The 20,090-nt window shown below is 36.3% G+C and overlaps 2 protein-coding genes across 28 annotated transcripts in view; one reads left to right on the top strand and one right to left on the bottom strand.

Moving 5' to 3' along the window:
• Window positions 1–208: 208 nt before the first annotated feature.
• On the top strand, window positions 209–7,600 carry nwk (FCH and double SH3 domains nervous wreck). Of its 18 annotated transcripts, none has more exons than XM_018101504.3 (12): window positions 770–1,085; window positions 1,186–1,343; window positions 1,433–1,662; window positions 1,757–2,284; window positions 2,399–3,257; window positions 3,324–3,495; window positions 3,565–3,984; window positions 4,072–4,134; window positions 5,862–5,887; window positions 5,980–6,097; window positions 6,173–6,310; window positions 6,401–7,600. In XM_018101504.3, exons 2-12 carry the CDS (start codon window positions 1,323–1,325, stop codon window positions 6,811–6,813), a joined length of 2,988 nt encoding a protein of 995 aa, XP_017956993.1. In that variant the 5' UTR covers window positions 770–1,085; window positions 1,186–1,322; the 3' UTR covers window positions 6,814–7,600. The 18 variants fall into 18 exon arrangements, with proteins under 18 accessions (XP_089115211.1, XP_089115213.1, XP_017956973.1 ...); XM_018101502.3 differs by having other exon boundaries at window positions 6,170–6,310; XM_018101501.3 differs by having other exon boundaries at window positions 5,980–6,310.
• Window positions 7,601–10,282: 2,682 nt separating this feature from the next.
• The window catches only part of Rdl (Resistant to dieldrin), a 38,472-nt gene continuing 28,664 nt past the window's right edge, over window positions 10,283–20,090 (bottom strand). For 7 of the 10 annotated variants that reach the window (XM_018101512.3, XM_018101510.3, XM_018101511.3 and 4 more), the window contains exons 9-10: window positions 16,072–16,625; window positions 10,283–15,888 (exon numbers count right to left, since the gene is read on the bottom strand). In XM_018101512.3, the coding sequence (XP_017957001.1) occupies window positions 15,727–15,888; window positions 16,072–16,625 (716 nt within the window). In that variant the 3' untranslated portion in view covers window positions 10,283–15,726. The remainder of the gene's footprint in view (window positions 15,889–16,071; window positions 16,626–20,090) is intronic. The other 3 variants (XM_018101517.3, XM_018101516.3, XM_018101514.3) reach the window with 2 other exon arrangements.

Below are 20,090 nucleotides of genomic sequence, written 5' to 3'. Positions count from 1 at the left end.
TTTTCGATTTCTCAATTTATAACTGTTTTCATATAACTGATTTTTTAATTGGTAGTTCATTTATATGCGCTTTACGACAACCGTTACAGCTTTACTTACATCGGATTTAAATATCGATAGAGACGATAGTTTCAAATGTTTTATGGATGCAGTTACATTGGATTTTCAAATCGTATATCGTACGCACACACACTAATGCGTACAGCTACAGAAATTGTTATACTCAACGCGTAGACGATATGAAAGTACTGCATACTTTTTACCGTTGACCCTATCAATTTTCGAACACCAAAAATTTGTTATCAATGTAGTGCTTATTGATAATAGAGCATACTCTTGGTTTTTATCAGTATGCAAAAGTCATGACAATTGTTGAATATAATTCAGTATTATTGTGAATTGCCATAGAAAGAGTCGGAAGTGAGCTTTAAATAATGCTAGAGTGGCTAAGAACGTGCGTGGGTGTGTAGAAATTTTCTTAGATGCATTTTACGTGTTAGGCTTCGGATTGGCTAAGCGCATGAGCGGAGTATTTTTAAAAGGCCATGAATGAAACTGTTAAGTACCCACCCCTATTTTGTGACAAACAGCAAAAACAGAGAATGTGTTGCAAAGTGTGCGAGAGAGACAGAAAGAGAGAGAGAGTGGTCGCCTTCTTTCTGCAAGTGGAATATTGCGTGCACTCTCCCGCTCTTTTGTCCTCTCCCATTCATGCTAGCTCTCGCGCAGCCAGCTAACGGTGTCTGCTTGGAAAACTGTTAAAACGGCATTAAAATCGAAATCGATAAGTACGCAAAGGCAGGAGCAAAAGCCAAACTGTGCGAACGCTAGAGAAAAGAAAAAGTTTCCTATACAATTGGCTAAGAAATTAGTTGAAAAAACTCCGAATTTTTATGGTAGCCCAGTGACTAGAGCATGTCGAAGAAAAGTGTTAGAGCAATAGAATTACTTTTGACAACGTAAAGCTACGCGAGAAACTAACTCAAGAAAATCCGCTGCTGCAGCATAAATCGATATCAGCAGGGGAAATGCTGTGAAAATTTTCACACAACATTTTCTCAATCATTTTTCCCGATTATGTAAAAGTGCTTAAGATAGCTAATTTAGATGCACGCTTCACAATTCGAACCAATTATTAATTCAAGCCTTTAACAACTCCCCCCTTACCCCCTACTTCATTTGCAGCTACTAAAGGTAATGTAACGGCATTTGATTGAAGCTCGACAAGAAACCATAAACAAAAACCAAAAAATAAAAAACGCTTCTGCTTGAAAAAAAAAAAAAAAACAAAAATCAAGCGCTAGTAGCCAAGCTAGAACAGAATGCAGCCGCCGCCGCGCAAGGTAAACCAGCTAAAGCATATATTAAAATTAATCAGATCTAATTTATATTAATATTAAATTTAATATATGATATACATTTGCGATAACAGGGAAACTATGTGAAATTCCTAAAGAATTTGCACACGGAACAGGTAGCTAAGTTGCAGCTAAAGAACCAACATGAGTGCGATCTACTGGAGGATATACGGCAATTCACAATCAAGCGCTCCGCTATTGAGAAATCATATAGCGAAGGCCTGCTCAAGATCTCATCGCAGTATCTCAATAAGAAAATACCAAATATACCCGATATTAAAATGGATGGCATGGAAGAGAGATGGTAAGTGATCACTAAATAATCTATTTCCTAAAACTCTTTGGCTACTCTTCTTCTCACTCCCTCTCTCTTTCTCTGTCTTTCACTTCCGCCTCAGGAATATGTGGAGCGTTTGGCGCACTGTGCTCGAGGAGAACGAGAAGCTGGCACGCGCTCGGCTCGCTGCCATCGAGGTGTTCCAGCAACAAATAGCGGATGAGGCCAAAGTTCTCCGAGACTATAAGCTGGCCATAGCCAAACGCGCGCTCGCCGGCATAGTCAATGTGCAGAAGGAGCTGCACTTGAGCGTCGGCGACGTGGACAAGACTAAGAAATCCTATTTCGACGAGGAGCACTGTGCACACGATGTGCGCGACAAGGCCAAAGACATTGAGGAGAAGCTGAAGAAGAAGAAGGGCTCGTTCTTTCAGTCAATTACATCGCTGCAGAAGAACAGCGCTCGGGTCACGTCGCGCAAGGAGCTACTCGAGGAGAAGTCGTCGGGCGCTCGCAACGATTACATCTTGAGTTTGGCCGCAGCGAATGCCCATCAGAACCGCTACTTCACTGTGGACCTGCAGACGACAATGACCACCATGGAGAACTATGTGTTCGAGCGAGTTGCCGAGTATCTGATGCTAATGGGGTAAGGATCGGGGAAAAGCCTTAAGCCTTGACTTTACTTAGATCTTAGACTAGATTCTCTGCCTGTTGCATTTGCTTCTCGTTTAACCAAGCTACCATTTATCATCCTCGACAGACGCACTGAGCTGCTTACCTGCTCGGCCATGCAGAACAGCTTTGGCAAGATCCGTGACCAGGCCCAACAGCTGACCCGGGAGTACAATCTGCAGTGTTGCTATCTGTTCTATCCGGTGCTGAAGCAGCACATTCAGTACGACTTTGAGCCATGCGACAATGATCCGGTGCGTAAGGTAACCACCGAGCACGAGTCTGCAGCCGAGACGTTGACCAAGGAGGCGAAGAATTTGGCCGGCCGTGTGGTCAAGGAGAATGCCTCGATACGGGAGTATGCCAAAAAGTTGGCACTGTGCCAGTCGCTGCGAGATGCTGGCCAGCGTACAGATCCCAATGATCCAAATGGCCCCGACTTGGATACGAAGATCGATGAGTTCCGCGATCAGATACGTCGCTCGGAGACAGAGAAGGCCAAGGCGGAGGCGTGTTTGCAGTGTCTGCGCGACGGCGGCATCAATGTGGACGAATGGGTACAGGAGGCGGAGATTATGGGCGTACAGGAGCTAACACGATCCGCCAGCTCCATATCGATGCGCACCGATGCTTCCGGCCAGGGCGAAAATCCCAGCTCTGATTCCTTCTACGACAGCGACAAGGAGGACGGTGCCACAGCTGTGGCTGCCACAAAGCCCAAGCAGGACCAGCAGCTCTCGCGGGATCGCACCTTCAGCGACAGCGAAGATGAGGCCGAGGAGCGCGAACGAGCACAGCCAACAGCAGCGGCTCCAGTGCAAATGTCCAGCGGCTGGGATGATCCAACCGAGGTTAATTGGGACGAGGGTGATGATGACAAGGATGAGCCGATTGTACCGGAGCCGAAGGAGGCGATCTTCAAGTGCACAGCGCTCTATAGTTATACGGTGAGTGGGAGAGGATATAAGGGAAATCGAGGAGATTTGAATCTACTGCTTGCTTACTTTGGTTAGGCTCAAAATCCGGATGAGCTGACCATTGTGGAGAACGAGCAGCTGGAAGTGGTTGGCGAAGGCGATGGCGATGGCTGGCTGCGTGCACGCAATTATCGCGGCGAGGAGGGCTATGTGCCGCACAATTATCTGGACATCGAGCAGGATGCGGCTGCTGATGGGGCTTTCAATGGTAGTTCTGCCAATCAATTGCGCACACAAATTTCATTCTCATCTGTCGATTATACTGTTGACAACGAAGATCAAACGGTGGACTCGATGCAATCGCCCGATCAGGTGTCGGTCATAATGGCGCCACAGAAGCGTGTCAAGTCCGACACCGAATGGTGTATTGCGCTCTACGACTACGATGCCACCGCCGAGGATGAGCTAACCTTCGAGGAGGGCGACAAGATCAAGATCATAACAAAGACGGCGCACGGCGTCGACGATGGCTGGTGGGAGGGCGAGCTGGATGGCAAATTTGGCAATTTCCCATCGCTGGTCGTCGAGGAATGCGATGAGATGGGTGAGCCACTCAGCGACGGCGATGGCGATGAATCACCACCACCCACAGCTGCGCCCAGCTTTGCGTTGCCCCCAGCGCCCGCATTGCCGCCAGAGTACGCCCACGAGCTAACCGACATAACGGAGGATATGTTTGCCTCACAGGACACAGCAGGTGAGTGAGATTGCCAGAGCGCGTTTACATGGTATATGGTACAATATGTCTCTCTCCCTCTCGTCGTTTCTTCCGCCCGCACTCTAGATGAAGATCGGGATAGTGGCTATATACCCAATGGCGCCGGCGTACCCAGCATGCCTCCGCCAGGTAATTTATTCTATATGAACAAATTACCTACGCTCTACTTCACTCTCTCTCTTTCTCTTATCAAAGACTTTCTCTTTATACAACACATCCATATTTGATTTACTCTCTCTCTCTATAAATATACATATATATTTTTTATGTTTCACCTAAAACAAATTAAAACAAAAATACTCGAAGTACTTTTGATACCTGCTTCTATATTCTCTAGAGGTAGCCAAAACTTATCTTCAACTGCAGCTCGTCCAACTACTAACCAACCAACCACTAACTACCAAAAAACCACCATCACAACCACCTCAACCACCACCACCACCACCTTGACTCCACCTTCACTCACTGTAACTATTCTTCGTAACACTCTCCGTTTATCGTTGCTATCGAAACAGAAATCTCAAATTATGTGTCCTTTTTGCAAGCCAATGAATAAGCTAAACAAAAACTATGAACTAAAAACAAATTTTTTACAGTGTACTTTAGGCTGCTTAACAACGTGTCTCCTCCTCTTCGTGTGTGTTGGTGTTTCCTGCTATGCTACTAATTACGATCTCGATATATTACGATTACGATCTATCAATATTTCGACTATTCATTAAACAGATTTTCAATAATTCTTTATTTTTCTCTAATTTGTAGTAAATACTTTGTGTAATTTTTTGTTTGGCACCAATTTTTGACTTGAATTTGGTATTATTCACAATTTGTATTTATTTTCGCTCAGTGTAAGACTCTACTCCAAAATATGATATACATGTGTTATATATGATATCTTCTCTATCTCTGATCTTCCAGTTTTCTCGATTAACTATTTTTGATAATGTTGTACATAAAATTGGAACTCTTTCTGTATGAATAGTTTGTAGTTTATGTTTATTAAAGACTTTCCTTTTGCTTGTTTTGTTGACTTTTCCACAGTTGAGAAGTAAGCACAGCGGAGGCATTTCAAGAGGAAAGATATCTTGAAACCCCTTACAAGCCAAACATTTTTGATACTTCTTCAGCTCCCATAACACTATAAACTGCAAAAAGATTTTATCTAAGTCAAATATTTCTAATTATTCTTCATAAAAACGTTATCAATGACTTCGAAGCCTGAATTTGAAATCTGTCCGAAATACCCTGTTATTTATAATCAAGAATTCGTTTGAATGATCAATTATATTCCATTATATATATAATCAAATATATATCTTTAGATAGTATAACTTATTCTGACTTGAAACATTAATTATTAACCTGGTAGATTCCCTATAATTTACACGTATCTTCAATATACATATTCAATCAATCGATTGACGTCTTTGACCTTTTTTATCACTCGTAAGCTTCTTCAGCTCTAAGAGCTATCGACCTTAAATACTTTGTATAATATTTGAAAGTATTTGCTTTAGACTTTATCGAGACTATTGTCTACTATATGTAGCATGTGCATGGACCTCCCCCCAAACGCAATTCCCTATCCGTTCCCCTTTTTTGGTATTTGTGTTATAATCCCTTTAGTTTAAATCCGTATCCTTGTATGTATATATATTTATATGTATCTGAATATCTTGATTCTTGTACCCTTTAAATTGAGCCCTGCAATTTTCAATTGTATTCCCGTCGCTCTACTCTCTCGATAAAGGGTTATAAAAATGTGTGAATTTAATAACAAAAAATACTAAAACCGTATTGCGATCAAATCGATTAAATAAACTCTCTTCTCTCATTTATATTTAATGCTAACGCAGTGCTTATACAAGAGCCTGGCATGGAGGTAACTAGACGAAGAACCTTTCCCATTTATTTGAATTACTTAATTGATTTTATATATTTTATATATTATTAATTCTATACGTTTCATTGCAGGACGATTTCAGCGACGATGAGAAGCCGCCGCCGTCTTTGCCGCCACCGCAGTTGGTCAAGCCTGGGGGCGGGGCCGCTGGTGGAAATGTGGGGGGCGTTGCGAATACTTTGAACTTAGGTATGGCACAAATAATTGTTACCGCTGCAACCCCAATGGTTGAAGACGGTGCCGATAAATCTTTCCCACCAGTAGGAGAGAGCGACAATACAGAATCGCAGCAAACGAAGGAACAGCAACCGGAGGTGGAGAAAAAGGCCAAGCCAAAGCCAGACATTGTGCCCAAGCCATCGGCAGCGAAAATCGCGGCCCACAAGCAGCCGCCAAAAGAAGGTAATGTTAATGTTGGTAAAAGTGACGAGGTGGAGGATCAAGTGGCTACTGCTGTAACCATAACACTGACCGAGTATCATGTATCAGCAGAGGATGAACATCAATCTTTCGATTCGGCTGATGGGACGGTGGCTGTAGTGCAGCAGCCTGAGGATCCGTTTGTTGAGAAATCTGCTGCAGGTGCGGCTCCAGCTGTTGCTGCTGCTGCAGCTGCTGCCGATGGTGCCAGTGCGGGATTTGAGGCGGATTTTGAGGCCAATTTCGATGCTAATTTCGATGATGCGTTTGCTGGCAGTGGAGCCGAGGCAGCAGCAGGAGGCGGAGGTGGAGGAGGTGGCGGTGGCGGTGGTCAGTCGACCGGTCTGGATATGAACCCCGAGGCACAAGCAGAGGATGTTATTGAAGCACCCAAACAGGTGGTTGGCGGTCGAGCCAGCATACCCGAAGAACTAGACTCGAATCAATTGGCACGCCTAGAGAATCTAAAGGAATCGAATGCCTAAGCGCCGCAGGCCCATTCAAAATTCCTGGCTAATTAAATGTTGTTCGTTATAAACTAGGGCACATACCATTGAGCACGATCTATCTATATATATACATACATATATGTTATATATGGAGACTATAACCGAAGCGCTCACAGCTGAGAATCACACTGTATTGAAATACTCACAGCACCAGACACCAAACACTCAAAACAGAACGGGTCTTCACACAATAAACAATATACGATATATCTAATACAAAGAATAATCTAATACAACGATGCCATAGTGTAAACAGCTCAATAGAACAGACTCCTATATATGTATATATATACTATATATGTATGTATATTGTTATGCTGGTGTTGTAGTTCTCTCAATCTCTGGATATTGGATATTCGAATATCAGCTTATTATCGAGCAATATATATATATATATAAATGTATGTATATATCTAAGTCAACATAAACTAGTTAAAAGACAAAATTTAATATATATGTATACTTTAATTACGCTTTATTAACAGTACGAATACCAGCCAAAAGCAATTTCTACTCATAGTTAAAGTTCTGTTGCGAAAGGAAAGGACAACAAAAGTAAACAACAACAAATAAATACTCATTGTTAGCACTAGGAATTGTTGCATAGACAAATTCCTCATCATCTAGTTTGCTTCAAATACACATAAATATATACGTATGTTTTCTGATTTCTTTAACTATACAGTACCGAGCAAAAATGAGTGAATGTTTCACAACTTTGACTTTCATCACGCATAAAAATTAAACCATACAAGCAAATCAAGATTTGTTTTTTTTTGGTTGTTTATTAGTTTGTTCTTAACACATAACAAAAACTGCAAGGCTGAATATGCCAAATTCAAAGAGTTAGAAATCAAAAACCAAAAAAATCCACATAAACTCAATTTTGCACGTTTAAAAAAAAATTAATTAACTAACAAATTTTAATATTTTGTCCAAAAACCCTTATTAGCAATAACTTTGTTGATTCTGTTCGGCATGCTCTCAACCAAACTGTGAATCATTTCGCTTGGAATTCGCCTCCACTCCGCCTCTACGCGCTCCCATAAGTTGTCTATGCTCGTTGGGGCTGCATCACACTGCCCTAGCCATCTTTTCACTATTGACCACAGATTTTCAATAGGATTGAGGTCGGGACTCTGTGCTAGCCCATTTATTAGGCTAAAACTTTGGTTTCCGCAGTGATCGCAGCTCAAAAGAGACGAAATTTGACTCCGAAAACTCAAGTCAAAGGTCGCAAAAAACTGTTGTCGGACTCTGATGCTCTTATAATGATGTCGGAAATGAGGAAGAATAAGCTGCTAGCACCAAAGGGTGCTTCTCCAGCAATTAATAAAAATGTTAGCGAATGGACTGCTAGAAGAGCACTTCGTGGCATCGGTTATGTCCCATTCGTTAAGAAAAACAAACCTGCATTGTCAGAAGAGAATGTGAAGGCGCGTTTGAAATTTGCAAGGGATCACAAAAACTGGAGCATCGATGATTGGAAATGAGTTATTTGGTCGGATGAATCAAAACTTAACCATTTCCAATCAGATGGAAAGCAATATTGCTGGCGCAGACCTGGGGAACGCATTCAAGCACACCATGTGAAGCAAACGGTCAAACATGGCGGCGGCAGCATTATGGTTTGGGGATGCTTTACTTGGTGGAACGTTGGTCCTTTACATAGAGTAGAAGGCATAATGCGCAAAGAAGATTACATGAATATCCTTCAAACCCATCTTCCCAATTTTATCGATAAATGTGCTTATCCCGAAAATGAAATGGTTTTTCAACAAGATGGGGATCCAAAACATACAGCCAAAATTGTGAAGGAATGGATTGGAAACCAAAGTTTTAGCCTAATAAATGGGCTAGCACAGAGTCCCGACCTCAATCCTATTGAAAATCTGTGGTCAATAGTGAAAAGATGGCTAGGGCAGTGTGATGCAGCCCCAACGAGCATAGACAACTTATGGGAGCGCGTAGAGGCGGAGTGGAGGCGAATTCCAAGCGAAATGATTCACAGTTTGGTTGAGAGCATGCCGAACAGAATCAACAAAGTTATTGCTAATAAGGGTTTTTGGACAAAATATTAAAATTTGTTAGTTAATTAATTTTTTTTTAAACGTGCAAAATTGAGTTTATGTGGATTTTTTTTGTTTTTGATTTCTAACTCTTTGAATTTGGCATATTCAGCCTTGCAGTTTTTGTTATGTGTTAAGAACAAACTAATAAACAACCAAAAAAAACAAATCTTGATTTGCTTGTATGGTTTAATTTTTATGCGTGATGAAAGTCAAAGTTGTGAAACATTCACTCATTTTTGCTCGGTACTGTATATTGTTGTACACTGTTATTAAAAAAAAAGAAGAAGAACAAGTGGTCTTCATCAATTAGTTCAATGTGTTAGCAATTTAGTTCAAATATATTTGATTGGTTTATACTATACCTGAAATGCCTATTCAAATTTCGCGAATCATCTAGTTAAAATACTCGGATATGAGCAACTCTCTTAGTGTTCATATAAATAATAATATATATATATATATACATATATAAGTATATATGTATATGACATAAATATAAATTAAATATACCAGTGAAACAATTAAAGTTCATGTCATAAGCAAAACTTCTGTTTAATGGATTAATCAATAAATTAACACTTCAAAACAGTAAAAAATATTCGAGCTTTTATTGAAGCGTGAAAGTAGTAGGTAAGCAATATAAAGAACTTGAAATAAAATATATCAATCGGGATTCTATTATATAGTTTATAGAGGATGCTCAAGAACAATGATAAGATTCTGAAGCTTTAAGCTGTAAGCCATTCCCATTTTATATACATATCGAAAATAATCACTTTTTGTGATCTTGTTCAGTTGATCCTTCGATAACGTCTTTATCACCTCAATCGTAGCGTAGAGTTGTCCTCTTAAGTTTCAGCTTAAACAGCGACCTTTGTGTTATCAAAATCGAATATTTTGTGTACCGACTCTGCCAAAGAATTTCCAGTTAGGTTTTCAGAAACATGTGTTGATAATTTGTGAAGAAAACAATTTCCAATATAATTTTTTTCTTCATATCTTTATTCGTATTCGCTTCATTTGCAATATTATAATAATTATCTTCATTTTTTTTGTTTGCTTTTGCTTTTGGTTTTGGATGTTCTCCCATTGTCTTGACTTGACGCATTTCATTTAGCATTCAACTTAAGTTAATAGGTTCTTTTTGTTTTTGTTCTTTCCGTAACATTTATTGCGTGTTGTTATGTGTGTATTTATTTGTTCTTTATACGCTATAGATATTTCATTATATTATTATTTTGTTTCCTTTTTGTTTTTAATTTTTGTTTTGTTTTTAGTTTTATTTATATAACGAAATTAACACAGTCAAAATTTGTGATCAGTGATCAATCATTACATACTCATTACTTTTTAAATTATTTTTCATTATAATATTTATCATTTTTTTTTTCTTTTCTGGATTTTGTTTTTATGCATTGAACAGTTACATAATGCTGGCTTAACTACGATTTCATCTGGGGTATTTATGCTGGATTGTTTATTGATTGAGCAACAAAAACGTGCATCGGGAGGAAATAACCAAACGTAGATGATCAGTGAGCGAGAGTGAGAGAGAGAGAGAGAGTTTTGAAAATATAATTGACGAGAGTTCGAGCTGTAGATGAGATGAGAGAAACTGAAAAGTGATCATAAGACAAATTGAGAATTGACTGCTCCGTGGGAGTTGAGTTGAGATTGAGTTAGAGTTAGAGTTAGAGAGTTCGAGTTTTTCTCGCTGACTGCTGTTAATCATAACAAATCGTTCATTTATTGCAATTAGGAACTTTATTAATGGACGGATAAACAAAATAATAACAATAGATACATTTTATCAGCTGGTTAATGGCAGCTCAAGATGGATGTGAAAGAGTTTGAAGAAAATTTGAAAGAAAACTACAAAAATGCAGCGAGTTGTGCTAAGGATTTTGCATCGTTTTTTGTTCTTCTTCTTCATCTTTAAGGATGGTATGCTGTTAACAATAATTGAGCAACAAATCAAATTAAACATTTAGTTAACAAGACTTAAGTTGTATAATTATTTATAATTCTAAACTTTGTGCTCAACTGAAAGGTAATCAAAAAGATGTACAACCATAAGTATGTGTGTGTGTGTATGTGTGTGTTAATGCATGTGTGTTGAGTATTCAATTTCATTTTGCAGTTTATTTTGTGCAATTATCCAATTGATTTTTTTTTTTTAAATTTTATTTTATATTGTTTCTATATATGTTTTAAAGAATTATAATTGTTTTTTATTATTATATATTTGGTTTGCATTTAAAAAATTTGTTTTCCTTTTTTTTTTCTTTGGTGCGCTTTTAATGAAGGGTGTGCGTTTATGTGTGTGTGTGTGTATATGTGTGTGTTTTAGATTTTATTCTTCTTTAACTAAATGCCTTAAGTTCTTAACTGTTTTTCGTTTGCTTATCTATATACTTTAGAATTTCATTTTGTTGAGACCATCATACATACATATATAATATACATACAATTTGTATTTATACATCATTACGCACATACATGATGTAATTGTTACATCATGCACATACAACTCTCATTATATGTATACATATTTATCATAATCTTTTTTTTTTTTTTTTTTTTTGTTTCTTGTTTTGTGTGTGTTGGTGCCGCTCTCTAAAAAAACGGCACCAAAAATGCTTCAAACATTTTTTTATATTTAATTTTATATATATATATATATTTATATATATATATATATATATTGTTGTGTATATTTTTGCGGGGCTTGTGTCATTATTTGTCCTAAATGCTTTGCCCTTTTTTGCTTTTAGATTTATTTCCTCTTTTTCCCTTTTTTGTTTGCTGTTTTTATAAATATTCTTAAACATTTTCCATTTAAAAAATTTTCACTATAGCCAAACTAAATGTTTTCAATTTTCGATTCTCGACAAATGATACCGTTAACTAGGTGTAGAGTAAAAAAGAATACGAAAAGTAAATATATTAACTTAATTAGTTTTGTTTATTTAAAAATTCTCAGCTATTTTTTGTTTGTTTTCTTCTTCTTCATTTATAACTAAAGTTTATTTTTTTGGAAATACGCTCCGAAACCGTTGAGCAGCTATTTGTTGTTGTTATCGATTTTGTAATCGGTTTGCTGTTGTTATCGTTACAGTTAAACCTTTCACATAACACGCACTTAACGCAATTTAGAAACATTTTGATTTAACTATTTTTTCGCACGGTTATATACATACGTATATATATATGTATATATATAATTGAATTCCGACACCTGTATAGCTACAAAATATATATATATAGTATATGCCCAGTTATACTTATATATATTCATGTTATCACCGATTTCACTTGATGTCGAGTTAAGTCTGTGTGTGTGTGTGTGTATGTGGGTGAGTGTGTTCTGAATAAATTCTGTGTGTGTTTGTGTGTCTAAGCTTAAATTTGAGTTCTGTTTGTTTCACTGTGTTTGCTGCTTCTACTAACTTTGCTGTTTCTTATCTCATTAATTTTTTCTATTTATTGGTGTAAATCAATTGCAGTTGCTTTTTTATTTTGTTAGGTCAAATCCTAAGTAGCTAAGTACCACCTGGCTCAACTGGTTCAATACAAAAATCTAGGTAAAATTTCATCAATTGGTTACACTTTTACGAGTGTATTAGTGTGTGTGTGTGTGTTGGAGTGTGTGTGTTTGTCTGTCTAGAAAGTTAATAAAGTAATTTTCGCTTGTTGTTGTTGTTGTTACATTCAGATTATTATTAGTTAGGGTATGTTTTAGGTTAAGTGTATGTATATATATATATAGAGTATTTCCTTTCATTCATTGTTGACTGTGTAGATTAATATATATATATATGCCATGATCTATATATATACTTTATATATTCCTCATTTTATCGACAGTCTTGCGCCTAGAATTGTGTATTTTTGTTGTTTGCTTATAACTGCCAGTGTACCTTATTATGGGAGTACTTTTTGCATATAGTCTATATAAAATTAATTGTTTATTTCTTCTCACGTTTTTTTTTTTTTGTTTTTTTTTGTTGTTTTGTTTTGGTTTACATATAAAAAACTCGTGCTACATATAGGTGCTTAAATACGTTATGTTATTGTATATACTCATTGCATAAAGTACATCCATACATTCATATAAATATGTAGATGTGTGAGTGTGTTAGTGTATGTGTGTGTGTCTGTGTGTGTTATGTATTTATATAATAGTTATGCTCATAATACATATACATAAATATTTTAGTTGCTACTCATATGGTGTATACCTCAGCATTAGCTATATATAATATATCTATCAATATATAACTCTCAGCTAAACTGTACAAAAAACCTGCGCTGCCTCAGCTTCGACTTAACATAGCTAAGAAATTAAAACGTTACGTTGATATAGTATTTAATTATCATTAAATTTAGTCAGTATTGTGCTAGGTTTTGGTATTCACAAACTTAAAATTCACATTTTGAACTAAAATGAAAAATTTCATTGAGGAACTTTACCAAAACTTCAAATATATGTATGTATGTATGTGTGTGTATATGTGTTCGTATGTATGTGTATTAGTGTGTGTGTGTGTGTTTTGTATTTGTCTTTTACTAAGCTTAAATGGTGCATTGTTTATGTTTGTTTGTTTATCAGCTAGATTTAGCGCTTTTTATTGACTGCTTGAACATGTTTGTATTTGACTAGCTGTAATTACATTAACTAATATTTAATTAATTGTTTTAATTGTTGTTTTTTTTTTATATATATTTTTTAATTTAATTTAACTTACTTTTTGCGAAGTTTTGCTCCTACTTTTCGTGTGTGTGTGTGTGTGTGTTTCTTGAGTTTTATTTACAATTGTTTCTCTTCCTCTGTGGAAAATAAATATTTTATAAATCTCCCCAATTAAACTAACGTCTAACACCTTATACTTAGTATTTCATTTGGTTTTTGTTTGTTGCTTAGTGTCTAAGTTCTTGTTTAGGCAGTTTTTTCATTCAAATTTGTGTACATATATATACGTATATGTATATATCGCTATTTTTGTTCTTTCCTTCGTTTCGTAACTCATCTATTGGATTTAGTTTTAGAGTGCAATTAAAATATGTCTCTTAGTTCATGTGTTTTTGTCTTTATATAAAATTGGTAAAACTAAAATCAATTTGTATTAAAAATCGAATTATATCAACTATTTTTTGTATATATATATATCTGTCCGATGCCTTTCGCTTACAAAAGGTGCCCTTGAAAGTAATTTGTTTCTGTATAATTTCTTCATGTGCAAATTATTTAAAAATTCTTTTCTTTTCACATATATATATATATTAGCTTTTATATATATATATATATTTATTTATGGTCGAGTAGTTTAAATTAAATGATTTGATTAGTTTGCAAAATTTGTTCTTCGACATTTCCTACAAAATTTGGCCATTTTTCTTGGAAGCGCTAAAAAGTGTTCAGTTTTGAGAAATCAAGAAACATAGTAGATTCACATATATTTAAAGGGGCATTATAGTAGATGAGCTGTGCATTTAATATATAAGGGGGTTTCATAAACCATAAACTAAATTAAGTTTGTTTTCTTTTGCCTAAATTAAGGAAGACCATTTGACTGTCTGCTTAGGGGAAGTAATGGCAAAGTAAATAAGTAAGTGTGTGCCAGCTCTAGTCGGCTTGGTCTCGACTGGAATATAACCTGACCTCGTAATAGATGCACTCCAGATGCCATGACTTTAAGTTAAATATGAGAGAGTCTAGGTATGTAGTGAAGAAATGATGAGAGGATTTTAGTTTTCAGAGTAGAAAATAGGCTTTCTAGAAATGATTGGCATTCATAAAGACAGACAGACGGACGGACATACAGCAATATTCTAGTCTCTCTTTCGAGAAGTAGTAGTAAAAATGACAGACTTATTTGTAGAGCTAGCTAATCAAATATAGTATTGCAGAATATTCATATTCCTACTCTCTGATTTTGAAACGGACAAATGACTTAAACCATAAACTAATTGAGGCAGGCTTAGATATTGTAGATATTGCGTGGCTTTCACATACATGGCATTCAAACTTGAAAATGAATTGAGAAACAATAAAATCTATTCAAATAATTTGCTATTCTTCTTTAACTTTTTCCATTTTGATTTATTAACTTGTTTATATGATTCGTTTTCTATATATTTAATTGCATTGGGTGTCCTTAAAATTGGAATTATGTGAGTCGGAAATAAATTAGTTTGACTGTGCTTTCATTGTTGTTTTGTTTTTTTTTTGTGTATTAATTTTTGCTATTTGTTCCGTTTTTCTTTTACTTAATTCTTTCATTATTCTTATCGTTTTTTTTTTTTTTTTTTTCTTTTTACTGTCGTTTAATTATTAATAATTATTAATTAATTTGCTGCTTCTTCGGCTGTTTCAGTTTGTATTTGTTCTACTATTTGCTAAACGCTGCTGCTTTTGATTATTCATCGTGTTCTTTTGCATTCTCCTCTTCTTATTAATGCTTATATATTTCTATATAATTATTTATTTTCCTTATTTTTTTTTTAGTTTGCGTAAATCTATTTAACAATATTCTTTGCTCTCGTCCATAATATGTGTGTCATTTCCATCCATTTTGGTTTATCATTATTATTTTTATTAGTATTTAACAATAATATGTTGCCTTTTGCATTTTACCATATCTCTAGTTAAAATTACTTTTGGTTAATGATTTTTTTGTTTTTTTGTTTGTTTTGTTTTTTACTTTATTTTTCAGCGCGTTGCACAGTTTAACTCTCTCGTGCGCTGTTGTCTCACTTGTTGCCTCCGGCCCGGCTCCGTTTCCGGCTCCGCGCCACCCTTAGGGGGCATGGCCGCTTATTCCTCGCCGAGCAGGACAAGATCATCGGCAACGACATCGCTAACGTGCAGGTAGATAATCCAGTACATCAGATTGAAGCAAACAAAGCACACGGGAAACACAATGCGCGAATATTTGTCAATATCCGAAGGCGTAATGCCTAACAGTTTGTTGATATCCTGCGAGGATATAATAGAAGGTTTATCAATATTATACATTATATATAGGGCAAATATACAAAAAAAGAATTCGTTTATGCTATGCGAAGATTTTTCGCATGCTTTTACTTTCCCACTTTATGGATGCTCATTAAAATATATATGATATTTGATATTTAAATATTTATAATTGGGGATTTTCACCTTTTTTACTTTGCCCGGATGTAATAGATGTGCTGGCACGGCCGCCTCTGGGTCGCCGCCAGCATCTGGAGGTCCGCCACCTCCGCCGCCGCCGCCGCCTCCGCCACCACCGCCGCCGGGTCCGCCAGGACCGCCGGGTACCGGGCCGGGTCCATGGGGCTGGGGGCCACCTCGGCCACCATTCACCGTATTCTCCAGAGTGCCGCCCTTGGAGTGTGCCTTGGGGTCGTGGACCTTGAATCTCACCTCCTGGAACAAGGGTCCCACTATCGAGCAACCGCGCGTACCAACGTTTTGTTGGATATTTGTAAAGCCGATTGGGCGGTTACTCACTGTTTGTTTGGGCGCATGCGGATGACCATGGCTGTGGGCATGATGACCATGCCCATGTCCATGCTCAGGACCGGGTCCGCCTCCGACATTCGGATTCGGATTGGCCTGCTGCTGCACACCATCTAATTGTTGCTTTTTCTGCTCAGCTATCTTTTGGATCGCCATAAATCTTTGTTTTCGCATTTGAATTCGTTTTGCCATATAGCCGACGGTGGCGTATTCTACGATTGCGATATGATATATATTGGATAGTGGATACAGTTTCGAATTGAGTCAGTTGTTTTGTTTTAGAGAATTGAATTGATTGCGATTAAGAATTTTGATAATGGTTCAAAACGATCGGTTGCGGGCGGTACGTGGTGTGTGGGGAGGAAATTTTGTTGTTGTTGGGGATTTTGATGCGGATGCATAGTTAAAAATTTTGAATCAAGTCCGCGTTCCAGATGAGATTTTTGATGATGTTGAATAATTGTTGTTGTTGTTGTTGGTGGTGGTTGTTGTTGTAGTTGTTGTTGTTGTTGTAGTTGTAGTTGTTGTCAGATAGTTGAATTGTTGTTGCACAGTTTTGGTAATTTTGAAGTACGGTTTTTGGAACGGTAAATGGAGGGAGAATGGAGCGTTGTTGTAAAATATTAATTTTTTTGTTTGGCATTCATTTATATATGTACGCAAAAGCACATATAGATATACATATATATACAAATGCATATACATATGTGTGTGCACAAATAGTTATGCAATTATATACGCATATGTATATATACATACATATATGTGAAGAAAGATTAATAGAAAAAAAATAAGAAATTTGTGACTTAGAAAAATTTGGATATATGTTAATATATGTACATGAATTTGTCTTCGGGTTGGCATATTAAATCAAAAGTGGAAAAGTGTTGGGGTTACGGGTTTAAAAGCACTACGGGTAAAAAAAAGCAGACGAGAATGCCCGACTGTTGGATACCCTGTACCGGGCTGTTTAACTGTTATTCTTGGCATAAATGAGGGAAAATAATTGCAAAGAGTTTACAGAAGCTCTAAAGAGCAATGGGTAAACGGGTAAAGGGATGTTGAAGAAATATTCTAATTGGATTAGATTCCTTATAGTGGCTGGAAATGAAGTTTCTGAATGTTGTGTATATTATTAGATTCTTTGGATATACAAATAGAAAATATATAGAAACTAGTAGAGTTCTGTGTAGTTGATTCATTGGAAGTATGCCCATTTTGGAACCATTAAGAAATAAAATTGAAAGTTGATTGATATAGATATTTCATTCCATATATTGGCATTGATCTAGGGTCTAGAAACTAGAAATTAAACAAAAAAAACGGACGGAGTCGCTTAAGGTAGACAAACGTAAAATTTTTCATTTGCTAATTTTCCTCAATTTTCCAAGGTACAGGGTATAAATAAGCAACGTCACTTGTATGTGTGGTTGTTGTTGTTCTTGTTGTAGTTGGTAGTGAAATAAAAACTGAATAAATTTCATATTCTGTACGTTAGCCAAGCAACAAAAAAAAAATTGTGAGTAAAGCAAGTGTAGAGTGTGTGTGAGAGGTAAATATAGACAGAGTAAGATAGATAGAGAGCAATAAAGGTGTAACGGCTAAACGTGTGTGTGTGTGTGTGAGAGTGTGAGTGTGCGAGTTTGTATGCGTGTGTATGTGTATGTGTATGTGTGTGTGTGTGCTTTGTCAGTATCTCTGTCTGTCTGCTGCAAATGTTATTTGTTGCTGTTGTTGTATTTGTTATTGTTGTTGTGGCTGTTATTGTTGTTGTTGCTGTTGTTGTTTTGAAATGAGTGAACGAATATATATATATATATATGTTATCATATATATATATAAAATACAGGTTAATTTGTTAGCCAAATGATTTATGTATAAAATTTTTTATATCTGCAGTCTGAGAAACCATCATTCAAGGAAAATGTTGATGTGCGTGCCTCAAATGCAAATTCATTGAACAATCGCCTCTGGTAGGGGTTCTCGGTGGGCGGGTTGGAAGGTCACATCCTCATATACATATATGTATATTACATATATGGAATGTACACACATACACACACAATTTCCAGCTTTTCGTTTTATGTCATATATTGTGTATGGTTATGGGACTCATTAAATAGAAAGGACATGCAGGGATCCAATATGAGATCCACATACACTGTAAGTTCTATGTACTTTAATCTTGGAATTGGGTATATATTTGTTTTGTTTTCTTTACTTGTTGAGGAAGTTGAGTATAGAGTTTCATAGAACATTTAAACGAAACAAGTTTACTTACCCAGCTTCAGAGGGCCTTTGCTGTAATATATATATGCATATGGGATAGAGAACAGCTAACATATCTTACCTAACCTCAAATTGTTTCATATATAGATATTTATTGCTTTGGCATTAGCATTTGCGATTGTCATGTCTGCGACACACATTCAAATGCCACAGACTTGACAAACCAAATGCTCGAATATATCTATGATTATATATATCTTTTGTTGAGGTATGATTCTTAGATCTTCTGTTAGGCGTGGTCATTCTTCTTCTTCTTTGAAGTCTATATACAGTGTTATTGTTTTCTTTCTATATATGTATATTATATTATATTCAATTCAATCGCGACTCAAGCCAGGTGTGACGCAAGGCATGCTGTTATCATTTTTATGCGCTCGGTTTTTAGCTCGTACCCCTGGGCTGGAGTTCTTTTGTCATTATTGTTTTGAATTCATGGCGTTTTTCAGATTTTTTTTTTAAATTTCTTTATATAGTATGTAGTATGTTGAGGTAGCTTTAGTTGTAGGCTGTTTCGTAGGCTTTGCGTTTTATTATATATATATATATATATATTTTTTTTTTTTTTGAGTGGAAGCTGGGCGTATATTAATATCTGGGTACCATTGCAGGTTGAAATGTGTTCGCTCATGTGCATTCTCTATGCAGTTATCATGATGAAAAATTACTTTCATTTTAAGCTTTGGTCGTTTTTTGGTAATTTTCTTTTTTGGGTGGAACACAATGTCAACCTGGAGGCGTCTACGAGAGTACAAGTACGAGTAAAGCTAAAGCTAAAATAATTTTTTTTTTGGCATATAAACTTTTGTTTTTTTTTTTTTTGCAGAAGCATGCTTCGATTTTAGTTGGGTTTTTGCTTTGAGTTACTATAAGCTCTGCGGGTGTATTAACTAACTGTATTGAGTGCATGTGTGTCTTTGTGTGTGTGGGTGTGTGTACGTGTGTGTGTGCAAAACTTTTCGCTTGGAAATTTTGTGGCCCCTACTGTTCAGGTAGCGCATATCTATGAATTTGCATACATTTTCTTTGGATGATAGTTGCATTGTTTCTTTGTAAAGAAAAATTAACAAGAACATACAAATACGAAAAAAGAGATTTTTCTTTTTTTTTTTTTTAGTTTTTTTTTTTTTCATTGTTGACCTGAGTTGAGAGTTTTTTTTGTAGGTAAAAGTGTGAGTTGTTGCTTAAGATGTTAGGATTTTAAGAGAGAAAGTTAAAGTTAGAGCATTGGACTGGACTGTAGTAGTATAAGTGCTTGAAATATATTTCTTCGACAAATTGATCGAAATTTTGTATATACATGGACATTGAAATTTGGTTAAATATAGTTCAAGCATATTAAAAAATATATTGATTTTTTTGTTTTTAAAATGAATATAGAGTTTGAAACT

The sequence above is a fragment of the Drosophila navojoa genome, chromosome 4 (assembly GCF_054131105.1).
Source record: "Drosophila navojoa isolate 15081-1374.11 chromosome 4, UAZ_NAV_1.0, whole genome shotgun sequence".
Taxonomy (NCBI): Eukaryota; Metazoa; Arthropoda; class Insecta; order Diptera; family Drosophilidae; genus Drosophila; species Drosophila navojoa.
Note: the sequence above shows the minus strand (reverse complement) of the source record. Positions and strands in the feature narration are given on the sequence as shown.

Excerpts from the sequence above, each read along its gene's own strand:
- nwk (XM_089259085.1), top strand. The coding sequence starts at position 1,323 with ATGCAGCCGCCGCCGCGCAAG. Across the intron at positions 2,285-2,398 it reads GAGTATCTGATGCTAATGGG|ACGCACTGAGCTGCTTACCT; the intron begins GTAAGGATCGGG and ends CATCCTCGACAG. Across the intron at positions 4,135-5,861 it reads ACCCAGCATGCCTCCGCCAG|TGCTTATACAAGAGCCTGGC; the intron begins GTAATTTATTCT and ends ATGCTAACGCAG.